The sequence below is a fragment of the Octopus sinensis genome, linkage group LG7 (assembly GCF_006345805.1).
Source record: "Octopus sinensis linkage group LG7, ASM634580v1, whole genome shotgun sequence".
Classification (NCBI taxonomy): Eukaryota; Metazoa; Mollusca; class Cephalopoda; order Octopoda; family Octopodidae; genus Octopus; species Octopus sinensis.
Window position 1 is genome coordinate 19341214 of NC_043003.1, and position 16357 is coordinate 19357570.

The following is a 16357-nucleotide window of genomic DNA, read 5'->3' on the forward strand; positions in this document are numbered from 1 at the left end:
CAATTGTTTCTTTGACACTTTATCAAACAAATTATTGCTGGAATATTATTACATGATATACAGAATAATACATTGCGTGAGTATTATTTCACTAACACTGGTAAGTGTCAACTCTTAGCGTATATGTATAAAACAGTTTGCTGAACTAACCCTTATTTCATTGAATATATACCTCCCATTGATAATGCAATTACATTAGAATGTCATAGTTAAAATCTAAAAAAAAAACCAAATATATCATAAACCACAAATTATATTCACATAACTTTAAGAGGAAAGCGTTGTGCATTATGTTTTACTTTTTGTGGGGCCCGAGGGCGGAAACAAATTCAAGAGCTTCTCCAGGCAGCACACACTCCAGCTATGCCAATGACGTCACCTACCTCATAAGTAACTCCCCGAACATATCCTCACGGAATTATGTACCAATGAGACATGGTGTTGTGGCTAGAACACTATACAAAGAAATTCGTCTAAAGATTAATCCTGATGAGACACGCATCAGAAACCTCAGAGACATAGCGGGCATAATCATACACAGCTCGGAAAAATGCCGGTGGAATGTCTTAGTCAAAAACTTCAACAAAATGCAAGCACGGCAGGCCAGACATTATGATATGGGATAGAGAAAAGACACTATGCACAGTAGTTGAAATCATTTGTCCATCATATACCAACACAGTCTTTTATCTGCTATGTTTTACTTTTTTCAGTCATTAGACTGTGGCTGTGCTGGGGCACTGCTTTGAAGATTCTGTAGTCAAAGGAATCAACCCCAGTACTATTTTTTAAAGTCTGATACTTATCTTATTGACCTTTTTAGCCGAACCGCTAAGTTACGAGTACGTAAACACACTAAAACCGGTTGTCAAGTGATGGTAGGGGACGGACACAAAGATACATATACATACATATATACGACAAGCTTCTTTCAGTTTCCATCTCCCAAATCCACTCACAAGGCTTTGGTCGACCCAAGGCTATAATAAAAGACACTTGCCTTGCCCAAGGTGTCACGCAGTGGGACTGAACCTGGAATCATGTAGTTGGGAAGCAAGCTTCTTACATACAGCCACGCCTGTTAATTGGTTTTTAGTAAAACAGAACATTTATATCGAACTAATGAGAAATCTGCAGGTACTCTATTCGGGCTATAATTTCTGGTTTCTACTAATAATTATTGGAGTACTTGGTTACGTGACTAACTGCTTCAGTGCATATCTTGAGAGCTGGGGTTTACAGAACCCGAAAGAAGACCTAATCAGAAGATTACAATTACAGTAGCAATCTGTCAAAGATACTGTCAAAATATGTAAAACATTCATGAATAAGATCCACATACGCAGTATCATCCATACCTGCGGACATGTGCATATGTGTGAATGCATGCAAACATACATACATAGAAAAAAAGCACCTTTTTGATGTAAATAATTTTTGATCTAAACATAATCCGATTTGAATTTTTTCTTCTACGGAAGGAAGAGCAAGCCTTCTTCTATCATACTCTCAATTTTGGTCAACTTGCGCCGCAGGGTCTCGGAGGAGATAGTGTTAGTTGAAGGCTACCAAACCTGCCATACACAGACAACTTCAGCTTTATATATAGAGAGATTAATATGCAGTCATGACGTCATCTGCATGTATGACAATAGAATCTTCATATGATGTATAAAAACAAAATCTGAAACGTCATCTCAATCAGTTGATATTCGGTTCTTCAAAAAGTGAACTTGAATGGTTTTTTTGTGTAAGACATTTTGTTCTTCAAAGCATTAACAAAATGTACGCAAACGGTATCATACGAGATATAATCAAAGATGACGGTAAAAACCTTTCACGCAATATCTCGCAATACCGAACTGAAAGACGTAACCTGTGGAACAGGCGAAATATGTTGGGTGACATTCCCCCTTGTCAACGATTCATACCTAGGCTCACGCCACACCTTACAGAATGTATAAAATTTGATTGTCCCGAAAGGCACTTGGTTTGTAAACCCGATTCGCCAGGTTATCGCAAAAGGATTGATCTGAAATACGTCGCCAAAGAGAATGGTCGCCTAGTCGATAAATTTGAAGTATGTGAAGCGAAATGTGAAATGCCAAGAGGTTTAAAAGAAAAAGTGTGTGCAATTTCTGATACTAAGAACCATTTCCAAGAAGTGTTAATTGACAAAGAGATGAATGGCAAAGGGATGGTGGAGGAAAAAAGAACAGATTTGATAACTGGACATATAGATAAATATCAACAGTTTAAAAATATGCATCCATGTGACAGAGACAGTTTTTTGAGAGAATGGAATTATAAAGTACTACAGAATAGGTGTCAAATGCCTTCAATAGAATCTGATTTTTGTGTGAAACATTCTCCAAAGCCACTGTGTGACAGATGTGAGTCCATATTATGTGACATGTTATGAAGAAGACAGGTAAAACAAAGTATCTTCATTGGAAAAAAAAATATATATTCAGCTACAACGTTGATTTTGTGGAACTTTTGGTTCCAAAGCCTTATCAAGATAACGATTTCTCCGAACCAGGGTGGTTATCTTGGTCAACATGTTATTAATTAAACAATATTAAATGAAATGCAGGTGCCTGTACATTTGTGTAAATGATGCCCGTTTATTAATTCTGTGCAAGGTACCAGGAAACTAGTCTGGATGAATGCATGTTTTTAAAACCTTAATTTCTTCAAATGTGTATGTCTTAAGTCTCGTTTAATCTTTTTTTTTTTTTTTCATTTTTAAACATAAGATGATTTAAAAAAAAAAATACGTCTCCTATAAATCTGAAAAACAATTTCCGAAAAAGAAGTTAGAACTGAAAAATGACTCCTCCACTCCTTATATTGGTTTTTACAGATTAGTAATATACGATGCTTTAAAACATACACATGCAAAGAAATTACAGTTTTTGGCACGCTACATGCTTTCCGACACTCTGTTGTATAGGAATGCTTCTTTTATTCTTTTACTTGCTTCACTCATTTGACTGCGGCCATGCTGGAACATCGCCTTTTAGTCGAAGAACTCGATCCCAGGACTTATTCTTTGTAAGCCTGGTACTTATTCTATCGGCCTCTTTTGCCGAAGCGCTAAGTTACGGGGACGTAAACACACCAACAACGGTTGGCAAGTGACGGAGAGGGGACAAACACAGACACAAAGACACACACTCATGTGTGTGTATATATATATATATATATATATATATATATTGGGTCATTCCATAAGTAAAGCCGCTTTTTTTAATTGCATGTACTAAAAGTCGGAGGGGGACGGGATAAACTACCTGCATCAACTTTCTATAAAATCAGGTAGTAATTTTACCTTGTCCTTGTTCTTAGTGCAAGTTTCGAAGACTGCAGTTCGATTTCAAGTTATTTTTTCCAAAGCTATAATGGAAGTGACAAAGGAGCATATTAGGCATATTCTGCTTTATGAATTCAATAAAGGCAACAACACAACAGAAATTGCGAGGAATGTTAATTCAGTATATGGGCATCGGACAATAAGCGCAAGCCAGTTTCAACTGTGGTTCCAGAAATTCCGAGCCGGAAACTACAGCCTAGAAGGCGAGCCTCGTCCTGGAAGATCTGTAGAGCTCGACGAGTACGTCCTGCAAAGTCTGGTGGAACAAAATCCCATCGTAACTGTTGAGGAACTAGCAGAGAAGATTGGATTTGGTCATTCAACCAGACATTGAAGTCAATTTCTTTACTAACCATGTGGTTGAGAAAAAGAGGGGACGATACGAGGACAGACAAAGCAAACATTGGGGTCAGGGTATCGAATGAGACGAAATGTATGAATAAATAAACAATTAAAATATATACAATTAAATGAGAATGAGTGATTTACAAAAAATGAAGCAGAGGACGCGGTCGACCCCACAAACCACATACTCACACTGAAGACTTTGCTTACTCCATTTTTTTACATTCTCGATTAAACAGGTTCTTTCACTCGCAACATATTTGCTATAGACTTCCATCTTTTACGAAACACACTTTGCGACAGGCATTTCTTCTCCAGCCTTATTTTCCGTTTCATGTGAAAAACGAAAAAGTCGATTAGCTCGAAACTGGAGATGAACATGCCTGTTGCAATTCCTTTCACTCTCGTCTTCCATACTACCTCTTTCGCAACAGCAACTACCGAAAGAAAACAGGATCGCTACTCCCTATTCAGAGAGGTCGGCGGAACGATCTTAATTACAGATTCGCTTGACTGTTGTACTCTTCTCGAATGCGACAGCAGGTGTTCGACATAAGCCCAGAGCTCAGTCACCTTGGGGCATTGCACAATCGCGTGCAGGACAGTTTCACTGTCCTGCTCGCATCTTGCACAAACCGGCGAAGACGCATGTCTAAAGAGCTTATCTCGAACCGGTAAAGCTCCTCTTTAACATTGCCAGACCATGGACTTTTGGTAATTATCCAAAGAGCGCTAGAATAAAAACGACCATCTTAAGTTTCAGGATGAAAGGTGTTATTCCATGAGGATAATGTTTGGCCACATACAGCGAGGATGACATTCCAAACGTTGGAGCAATTCGAATGGGAAACGATACCCACCCACCATATTCGCCGCACATTGCCCCATCTGATTAACATTTTGGATCTATTCCATCTCAATTGAGATTGAATAGATCACTTTTATTTCGCACTCTTCAAAATCATTTAGATGGGAAAATATGAATTCTGTAGACGAGGGCAGAACTGTAGTGGAGAAGTATTTTTCGTCACGAACAAGTGAATTTTGGAAGAGGGGCCTTGCAAGTCTACCAGATAGATGGAAGAGCATTGTAGAAAATGAACGAGCGTATATTTTAGATTTAAAAAAGAACTTTGCTTACCTTAATTTTGAAAAGTAAAAGAAGCATAAAATAACCGCATTATTTATGAAATGACCCTATATATATATATATAATATATTTTCTTAAATATTTTAACAAAGCAAGAAAATGGATGAAATTCATGTTGTCACTATTGTAGCTAAGAATAGACTTTATGTGTGTGTGTGTGTACGCATATATGTATGTATATATATGTATATATATATGCATATATATACATATATATTTACAAAATCCACTCATAAGACTTTGGTCGGCCCGAGGCTATAGTTGAAGACACTTGCCCAAGGTGCCAAGCAGTAGGGCTGAACCCTGAGCTATGTGATTGGGAAGCAAGCTTCCTACCACACAGCTACGCCTGTGCTTATATTTTTTTCCTTCTTTCTCTTTGGACTTCGCTGTTTCTGACGATGAGGTATGCTCGAAACTTTAACAACAATCCTCTCCCTTCATCGAGCGTCAAATTAATATATTACTCCTGCACCTCCTTACGTTCGTTTTTTGTTTGTTTGTGTGTGTGTGTGTGTGTGTGGTTTGTTTATTTGAACTGAATGTGTGTGTGTGTGTGTGTGTGTGTGTGTGTGTGTGTGTGTGTTTGTTTATTTGAACTGAATGTGTGTGTGTGTGTGTGGTGTGTGTGTGTGGTTTGTTTATTTGAACTGAATGTATGTGTGTGTTAGGCCAATTATAAAGTCACGTACTGGCTCTCTTTCACGTCTCTTATTAAGTTAACAGCTTAATCAGGTAACAAATTGGTTGTGTGATTAATCAATCGTTCCATCAATCAGTCAGTTAGTAAAGTTGGTCAGAATCCTACCGTTTGCCGATCGCAATCTCATCATTGACATTCCCTCTACTGCAGGTCTGTCTTTCTGTCTCCTAATTTACGGATTCTGGTATCTATATTTCTAGAGTTCTCAGTGAGGACGTAAGACAAAAAAGTGTGAGTGTGTGTGTGTGTGTGTGTGTGTGTGTGTGTGTGTGTGTGTGTGTGTGTGTGTGTGTGTGTGTGTTGGCGTGCGTGACCGTGTATGGATGGTTTGTTTGCATCGGTGTGTGTGAGTGCATATATGGGCATTCACGCTCAATCTGATGTTATTTACTTGTTCCAGAAAAATTTTAGAACAATGTTACAGGGCCTTAAAGTTTGGTTATTTTTACCCCAATCAGAGAACATGATTTGGAAGATGGCATTTTCTATGTGATAACTTTTATCAATGAAAGCAATATATTACGACGAGTTGAAGTTTTAATAAGTTTAAATGAATAAAACCATCTGAAATGGTGGAACAGGAATATATAACGAAAAATTTCTCAATGAATTTTTTTTTGTGGAAAATTACAAAAAACCCCAAAAAACTCTTCGTTAAAATACCAAAAAGAAAACACACTGTTATTTATACTGCTGTTTGAGATACACTGGAGTTAGATTTAGGGTTTATGATTTAGAGATAGAATTGGGGTTTAAGGTTAGAGTTAACATTTAGTGTTGACGTTCAGGGGCAATCCGACGAGCGGATGATCTGGGATTAATCAATTAATAACATATTTTTTATTGAACAAATCAGATTCAGGATGAAAAATTACTTCAATATTTCAAATTTAAAATTTTTCACTTAATTTTGAAATTTCAAAACCTGTGACAGCAACTGAAAAGATTCAGTCGTTTTTCTGTCAGATAAAATAGTGCAAAGCAAACGTTCGAACATGCATGTAAACAATTTAAAAAGGAAAAATCTTCAACGAAATATTTTAGCCACAAATTTTAAAAAAACCCCAAAAAACTACGTTATGTTGTAGAAATAGTTCAAATCCTGTAAAGAATTACTAATATTTTTTGCAGCAAAAATTCAAAAACGATGTTCAGAGTATATGTACGTTGTGTTGTAAAGCAGACGATAGCTTGGCTCGTTACTATGGAAACAGGTACCAGTGTGTCTGTGGCTTACGAATGGCTAAAATAAACCCAAATTTGCAAACTTTAAAAGCTATTAACTTTCTGTTTATTAATCTACAGCAAAATGAATTTCACTTCTCTAATTAGCATATAAAACTTCATCAATAGGGGCAGGAGTGGCTGTGTGGTAAGTAGCTTGCTTACCAACCACATGGTTCTAGATACAGTCCCACTGCGTGGCACCTTGGGTAAGTGCCTTCTGCTATAGCCTCGGGTCGACCAAAGCCTTGTGAGTGGATTTGGTAGACGGAAACTGAAAGAAGCCCATCGTATATATGTATATGTATATATATGTATGTATGTGTGTGTTTGTGTGTCTGTGTTAGTCTCCCCAACATCGCTTGACAACTGATGCTGGTGTGTTTACGTCCCCATAACTTAGCGGTTCCGCAAAAGAGACTGATAGAATAAGTACTAGGCTTCCAAAGAATAAGTCCTGGGATCGATTTGCTCGACTAAAGGCGGTGCTCCAGCATGGCCACAGTCAAATGACTGAAACAAGTAAAGGAGTAAAAGAGTAATACATCTAATTTGAAATCAATCGGAACAAAATTAAAGGAATTGAAAAGTGAAAGCCAAACAGCAAAGATCCCAACTTAGTTTCCTCATAACTTCCAGAAAAATGGATTTTTTTTTAATGAAATGTTTGTACAAATATAGTTCAGGCGGTGTAGATTCGATTATACTAGAATTTTTTGTGTAAAAGTTTTTTCTGGTGGAGGGGAGAAGAGTTTTGGACAATTCACTAGCATTGGATTTGTTTCCTCATAACTTTCAAAAAGTGGATACTTTTAAATAAAATTTTCTATAAATACCTTTCAGATGGTGTGGATTACGATTAATAAAAAAAAAAATGATGGAAAATAGTCTTAAATGATGATGATGATGATGATGATGATGATTAAGATCTATATCAAACATAAATAGGGATTCAAAGACTCAAACAGCTCACAGTAAGGTCTTGCCAAAGTGTCTGGCTATCAAGACAGCTGTTGAGAATATCAAACTCTTGGGACTAAATAATTAGTCCATAAAATTTTCAGGCGAGAAATCTTATTCATTATGTTACAGCATAACTATGTATGTGCTTTTATATGTACATATATATTTGCATAAAATGTTTCAGCTCTGCTGATATAACTGGATACACATTATGAAAAAGCTGTCAACAAATGGAATATTTCATCTCTCACTTCTCAGAATTTTAGTTATGATATATATCTCGTTGCTATTTTGTTAAACTGTCGTATGTCCAAATTTGGCCAAATGCGTTTTTATTTTCAATATTTATGTTTGCTTGCAATAGCTGATTCTTTTGGTCAAACTATCATATCTCCAACTGCTTCAGATGCCAAGATATAAAAAATTGTTAAAGTGTTGTACAACGGTTTTGCTATAGAATGGTGAAACTATTTTTTCGATTTCTGAAAAATCAACGCTTTGGACTTATGACACTTTTGCATAATAGCAACAATATATATATATATATCATTTAACCTCTGTTTTCCATACTGGCAAGATTTGGATGATTTGACAAGAGTTGGTAAGGCTGGTGGTGGAGGGTACATCAGGCTCCATTGTCAGTTCTGCCATGGTTTTTACAGCTGGATGCCCTCCTTAAAGTCAACCACCTTACAGAGTACACAGGGTGATTTTTACAAGGCATCAGCACCAGTGCTTTTTATGTGGAACAATCACCAGTGCCTTTTACGTGACACCAGCACCAGTGCTTTTTATGTAGCACTATAACACCAGTGTTTTTACATGGCACCATTGCCAATGTTTTTTTACATGGCACCATCACCAGTGCCTTTTTACTGGCACCAGCACCAGTGCTTTTCATGTCACATCATCACCACTGCTTTCTATGTGGTAGTGTCACCAGTGCTTTTCATGTGACACCAGCACCAGTGCTTTTTAATTAGAAGATCACCAGTGCTTTTTTATGTGATACAAACACCAGTGCTTCTTATGTGGAACCAGCACCAGTGCTTTTTACATGACACCATCACCAGTACTTTTTATGTGACACCATCACCAGTACTTTTTATGTGACACCATCATCAATGCTTTTTATGTGGTACCAGCACCAATGCTTTTTATGTAGCACTAGCACCAGTGCTTTTTACATGGCACCAGCATTGTTATCAATTCTGCTGTGTAACAATATATATATAATCAAGATTGGAGCCTGGTGCAGCCATTTGATTCACCAGCCCTCAGTCAAAATCGTCTAACCCATGCTAGCATGGAAGGCGGACGTTAAACGATGATGATGATGATGATGATATATATATATATATATATATATATATATATAAAATTCGTTCTGTGTGTGTGTGTCTTCTAGGATCTTGGGCATCCTCCATCTGATTGCGCTCAAATTTGATATGTAGATACCGACGGTATCAGGGCGTGTATGTCTTGAAAAAATTACAAAAATCGATTCCAGGTGAGAATGCGATCAGTAAAGCCGTTTTTGTCCTGCTTTTTTTCCATCAACTTGTACATAACTGCACCTTCCATTTTTTTTTTGTTTTTGTACTGCTTAAAGGCACGTTTCTTTCCTGTCAAGCTTACTGTTTAAACCATGTTTGTGTTCTCCCAGTCAACAGCCTTATCATTACTGGTACTTTAAAGTCTTCGGTTGCATATTTGTGTGAATAAAATCGTTTTTCTTTGGAATAGAAAAAAAGTCTATCTTTATTTCTTCTTTTGCTGGTGTCTCAAATTTAGGTTAAATCAGTGTTTCTCAAAGGGGAGGCCTATGGGACGGTCAGACAAGTTGTTTTGAGAAAATTTGGTTTAAATGTTTGACAACTCAGCACTGTTCATTGGGCGGGGGGGGGGGCGTTTTGCTCGTGTATATATATATATGTGACATCTTCTAAGAGATAATTTTAATAAATCAAGAACTTGTATGCTATTTGGTATATGTGCATTTGTCTATGTTGCACATATACATGCTAATGGACACTGATTTTTGTTGAATTAATGCAATTAACTAAGCCATAAGTATGTCCTTCCCTTTTTGTACACATGTATGTCTCTTGGCTGATGGAGATAGGGTAGATGATGCTTATTGATGTAGAAACACATGTCCATGGCTTCATGACTGTCTTATGTCTAGACAATAAGACCATTCTAAGAATGAATATCTTGCTTTTAATTGGTCAACTTTGTCCCAGTAATTTTGTTGTAGAGTATTCTATAATGTTGTAGGTTAATAGATTTATTCCTGCATCTCTTAATTTGGATTGCTGCATTGGTCCCATATTTTTCCTTTGACATTTTATAGAATATTGAAAAACCATCTAGTTAATTTTTTAATGCAGTTCAAGTTTTATATATTTGTTGTTAACGATACACTTTGTCAAAACTTTTTATCTGAAGAATATTAAATAAGACTCTAATAGAAATAAGAAATCAGGGCTTTCAAATTCTCTAAGAATCCAATTGCAGAATTTATTGTGATCTCATCCTATGCTTCAGGATTTTCAATGATGTCTCCAAAAAACTATTTCTTTTGTAGTAGTAATGAGATGCAAGGAGCAATTCCATCTTGTTGCTGTTGTTTTGGGAAATCTTTAGTGCACTGGCTTTTTTGGATGATTTTGTAAAGAAAATAAACTCACTCCATTTATTGCAGAAAGAAAGAGCTGAATTTAGTACATGAGGGCAACAATGAACAAAGATTGCACATTCATATTTTCACCTCACCTTTCATGGCAACCCATTTAATTATCTTGCTACTGTAGTTGCACCATCACAGGTTTGTGAATATAATCTGCTTTCACACTCCCGTGTTACAGTACATTTAGAAGCATGTTCACACAAAATATTTGCTGAACAATCTGCACTAAAACTGTTAAAACTGATAAATTGTTTGTAAGTAACACAATCTTTTGTAAACATAACACAAAGCAGTTGACAGCTGTGAATAGTTCGATACATCTGAAGTTTCATCTACAAGGATAGTTACAAATTTAGCCAGATTAAGTTCGTTTTATATTTCATTCAACATAACCTTTTAAATCATTCTGAATTCTGTCTGAAAGACTTGAGAAAGCAGGAGCTGTATCTAGTTGGCTTGCTTAGTTTTCATCATACTTACTGATTAAATATGAGTTCTCTGTAATTCCTACAATTATTGGATTCTTCAGATTCAAAACGATCCTGAAATGATAATTCTTGGTGACCTAAAAAATAACTGCATCAATCATCATAGAATAGCTGTTTCATTTCACTTCTACATTATGCTGCTGTGTGCTCTGTCTTTTAAGTGCATCAAATAGTAAGTTTATGCAAATATTCCCAAATGTTTTAAGATCTATCAAGAAGTTCATGTTTTAGCATGGTCATATGTAGATCATAATCTTTATCACTCCAAAGTTTTTTTTTTTCTAAACTAAATAACAAACATGACCAACAAAACAACTTATCATGCTTGACCAACTTACTGGTAATGGAAGAATTGGTGACGCGCATCCTCGATGATAGTGATGCTGTTGGCATCATTTTATTGGACTTTGCCAAAGCTTTTGACTCGGTAAACCACCACCTATTACTTATCAAGCTTCAAGCATATAGTTTCCATCCGGATATTGTATGATGGGTTGGCGCCTTCCTCTCAGATCGCTCCTTCCAAGTCCAAGTTAATGGTTCGCGGTCCGACGTCTCCAGTGCGAGCAGTGGCGTGCCTCAAGGTTCAGTGCTTGGGCCCTTATTGTTCTTAGTCTTCATAAATGACTTGCCCGACGACCTCACGCAACACACCCTTCTATTTGCCGATGATATCAAACTGGTCGCTCCTCGCGGTGATATAGAGGATCTTCGTCGATGCCTCCACCAAATTTGGAGGTGGTCTAACGAATGGGACCTGTGTCTGAACGTGTCAAAGTGCTGTCATCTGCCTGTTGGCTCTCCTCCTGCAACTCAACTTGATTTTGATCCGGGTCGTCTGCTGCTGGAGAGGACCGATCAGGTAAAGGACCTGGGTATCTTGGTGGATTCCTCCTTTTCGCCTTCGGCCCAGTGCGTCCATGCTGCCAACAAAGCACGCGGAATTCTGTTCTTGATTCGACGGTCGTTCGGAATGCTCACAGCAGCCATATTCCTACCACTCTATGTCACGCTGGTGAGACCCATATTGGAGTACGGGATTCAAGCCTCTTCTCCTTATCTCCTCAAAGACATACAGCATCTCGAAAGAGTCCAGAAGCTGGCTACCCGCATAGTTCATAGTCTCAAAAATTTGTCCTATGAAGAAAGGCTGAGGACGCTCGACCTTTATTCTCTTGAAAAACGCCGCCGCCGTGGTGATCTCATTCTCGCCCACAACATCATAAGCGGAAAGTGTAACCTCTCGAAAGAGCTGTTCTTCACTCCTGCTCCAGAGCGTCGGCTGCGGGGTCATTCCGAAAAGCTTTACCTGCGACGATTTCATCTCAATCGAAGGAGAGGAGCTTTCTCCGTCCGGGTTGCGGATCCGTGGAACAAGCTGCCAGACGAGATGGTGAAGATGCCAACGACTGCTTTGTTCAAAGCCTCCCTTGACCTCAAGTGGCCTGAACTCTTTACATGAACACCACCCTGTACTTAACTCCATGTCCCCCTACATGGCCTTGCTATTTGCTTTTGAGCCAAATTAACTAACTAACTAACTAACTAACTTATTTAGCTTAGCACTTCCAGTTAACCATCTTTTCTTTCATATAGATTAATCTGAAAATGTCTAAAACATTTTTTGTTGGAACTTCACAAATTAGTTATTTTGACATTGGTCTGCCATCATTTATAATTGTTACTCTTCAATTTTATTTATTTTTTGGGGGTGGGTGGGGGAACTACTTAAAGTTCTTCTATAACAAATATTTCAATCAGTTGGACTAATATTTTGAAAGCTCAAAATATACTTAAAAAATAAATCCTGCACATGTTTATGTATAGAAGGAATCGAAAGTCAATTTCAATAAAACAGAAGATAGCCTCAGTAAATCAACAAGGATTAATGATAACAATGAAAAAAATGTAACACTGTATTCTTTTTGCACATTAGATATCAAAAAGAAAGTAAATCATGGTGTTTACCTTATGATTTGTCACTTTTGACCAACAAAACTTTTGTTATAGTAGTTGAACAAAATTAATCCGATTGACAGAGGATTTTTGTGAGAGGGGCTAAATTGCTTCTACTTTTAAATGTAATGCTTTTCTATGCTTCATTTGAGATCAAACAGTTATCACGTTTAGTCTATTCAATCACTAAGTCAATCAATTAGGGCAAAGTGAGAAGCTACAGGCATTTTCAAAATGTCTTTCTATAGTATTTAACCCTTTAGCATTCATTTTACTTTGTGAATTTTGATGCTTATTTATTCACATTGTTTTGAATTTGTGGTGTATGAGTGAAATTTGAAATAAGGACACCTACCTTCTCTTCGTCGACGGAGACCTCTGCAGTGGTAATGCACCCTTCCACGCAGCCCGACCCAAACACTAGAAATAGCAGCTGCTTTTCCCCTACCTTAGCTACGAGCTCACACATCCGACTAACTCGCCTACCTCGATGGAAAAAAAGGCCCAATGCTGCCCTGCCTGCGTGTGCATCACTCCTGCCCCTTCCTCTTTCGGGCAGCCCCAAATTCCAGTCAGTTCCCCAGCTGCTGATGTCATCCCACAGAATTCATCATGCTTTGAGAATTCTCATAGTTACAAGATTTCTATAATGTGATTGTTTATTTTTAGAATGACATGGTAGAGTAAGTGTAAGAGGCAGAATATTTTGGATGGATTTGGTTGGTCGAAATGCTAAAGGGTTTGAACATGAAACAGGTTGAATATTTGGGCTGGATATGACCAGTTTAAATGTTAAAGGGTTAAGCTTAAGAAGAATGGAAAAAGAATGTCTTGGAATATTTACGCTTCTCTAATTGGTTTGGAGGCGATATATTCCTACTGACCCACGAGTAGATGTTGTGTTCTCAAACGCAAATTAACACAATTTATTTAAATCTGTTCATCATCATCGTTTAACATCCGCTTTCCATGCTAGCATGGGTTGGACGGTTCAACTGGGGTCTGGGAAGCCCGAAGGCTGCACCAGGCCAGTCAGATCTGGCAGTGTTTCTACAGCTGGATGCCCTTCCTAACACCAACCACTCCGTGAGTGTAGTGGGTGCTTTTTATGTGCCACCGACACAGGTGCCAGGCGAGGCTGGCACAGCCACGATTGGATGGTGTTTGTTACGTGCCACCAGCACGGAGGCCAGTCAATGCGGTACTGGCTACGGCCACGTACGGATGGTTTTCTTTATGTGCCACCGGCACTGGTTGTATTTTTAAAACTAGAAATGGATAAATACCGTTGCATTCCTTCATTTTATCTTCTCATCCACTATATGGTGCTTTCCAGAATGTGCATGGCTTAGTTGTTAGGTGTTCGGCTCAAGAGCATGAGTTCAATTCTCGGTGGCATGTTATGTCCTTAAGCAAGACACTTTATTACTTGTTGCTCCAGTCTACTCAGCCAGCAAAACTGAATCATACCTGTAATTCAGCCTTGTTGCATTCTATGTCAAGCTGGATCGCCCTGAGAACTATGTTAAGGGTGCTCATGCCTGTCACTTACACATTAATTTCATGAGCAAGCTGTTCCATTGATTGGCTCAACTGGAGCAATCATCATTATTTACAGAGTTCCAGTATATTACTAATCGATTTTTTTTTTCATGTATGCTCTGGAGTACAACTTCAAGTTTATAATAATGCTACGGTGAATGTAATTATATAAAGCACTTTTAATGGTAACGACTGAGCATTTACTGATAGCATGACTCTAAACTGAAAGTAGAGTCAAGTTTTTGTGAAGATTGAATTGTCTGGGACTTTCACTGTTGCTATCGTTGCTCCAGTTTCTTCCCAAAAATACAATGTCCTAGTTATAGAGACACATGGCTGTGTGGTAAGATGTTTGCTTCCTAAACCACTGTGAGTCACCTTTGAGCAAGTGTCTTCCACTGTAGCCTCAGGCTGATCGAAGCCTTGAGAGTGGATTTGGTTGACGGAAACAGAAAGAAGCCCATCCTATAAATATGTATGTGTTTATCTGTGTTTGCCCCCTCACCACCACCACCACCACTGCTTGACAACCAGCGTTGGTTTGTTTACGTCTCCCATGACTTGGCGGTTCGGCCGAAGAGATTGATAGAGTAAGTACCACGCATTAAAAACAGGTACTGAGTTCAATTTATTCGACTAAAGTTTCTTAAAGCAGTGCCTTGGCATGGCGTCAGTCTAGAGATTGGAACAAGTCAAAGATAAAAGATAAAAGAATAGCGTTGGGTCTGACGGAAGCAAAGTGACTGAGTCCCTTTCAAGTGTTGGGCCTCACAGAGCCAATAACCAAGACCTTTGGCATTATGTCATGCTTGAGAAGAAGACCCATCAAGCCGAGCAAAATTGCAGTCATGGTAGATACTAGTGCCACACAAATTGGCACCCATGCCTGTAGCATGCAAATGGTACCTGTGCTGGTGGCACTAAAAAGCATCCATTACACTCTCGGAGTGGTTGGTGTAAGGAAGGGCATCCAGCAGTAGAAAACCATGCCAAATCAGACTGGGGTCTGGTACAGCCTCCCAGCTTGCCAACCCAGTCAAACCATCCAACCCATGCCAGCATGGATAATGGACGTTAAATGATGATAATGATGATATATATATATATATATACATACAGTTAGCAGTAGCAAAAGAGTGACGCAAGGTTCAAGAGTTTCGTGCACTGGCACTTATCAAACGCTTGGACCTTGAATCATTCAATAGCTTTTGCTAATAATAAAAATATACATATACTCATATTTTGAGTTCTATTTTTCCTATTTTGACCAACATATATATATCACGTGATCACGTGACCGACCAGACCATTAGATGTTGCTACACATCACTGGCCACAATGCGTTCGCATTGTTTTAGCCTTTGAATGATGCCACCTCGCTGGCTAAGCAAGCAGGCCAACAGAAGAGTGAGAGAAAGAGTGGTGAAAGAGTACAGCAGGGATCACCAACCCCTGCCGGAGCCTCGTGGAGCTTTTAGTTGTTTTCACTCAATAAACACACACAACGCCCGGTCTGGGAATCGAAACCGCGAGTCCACTGCCCTAACCACTGGGCCATTGCGCCTCCACATGTATGTATGTATGTATGTATGATGTATGATGTATGTATGTATGTAACATAAGACAAATTATAAATGATGGTCATTACATATTTTTCCTTTATTAGAACAAATTTGGCTTACAGCCGTTTCCAATAGTCATTATAGGTATGTTATTGATAGGTTTACTCAGTTGGTCTAATGATCAGTTGAGAAAAATTTATCAATAGATGACTGAGTAAATCTATCGGTAATTTATTTGTAATGACTACTGGGTACAGCTGTAAGCCAATTTGTTCTAATAAAGGAAATACATTTAACGACCATTATTTATACATTGCCTTATATATCACTCTGTAAAAACCAGTTTGACTGGAGCC

General features: G+C 38.2%; 1 protein-coding gene across 1 annotated transcript; it reads left to right on the forward strand.

Annotated features, from left to right (window-relative positions):
* Positions 1-1684: 1684 nt before the first annotated feature.
* Positions 1685-8300, forward strand: LOC118764186. Its single transcript, XM_036504590.1, has 2 exons — positions 1685-2431; positions 8288-8300. The coding sequence occupies exon 1, from the start codon at positions 1784-1786 to the stop codon at positions 2420-2422; it is 639 nt and encodes a 212-aa protein (XP_036360483.1). The 5' UTR covers positions 1685-1783; the 3' UTR covers positions 2423-2431; positions 8288-8300.
* Positions 8301-16357: the final 8057 nt, after the last annotated feature.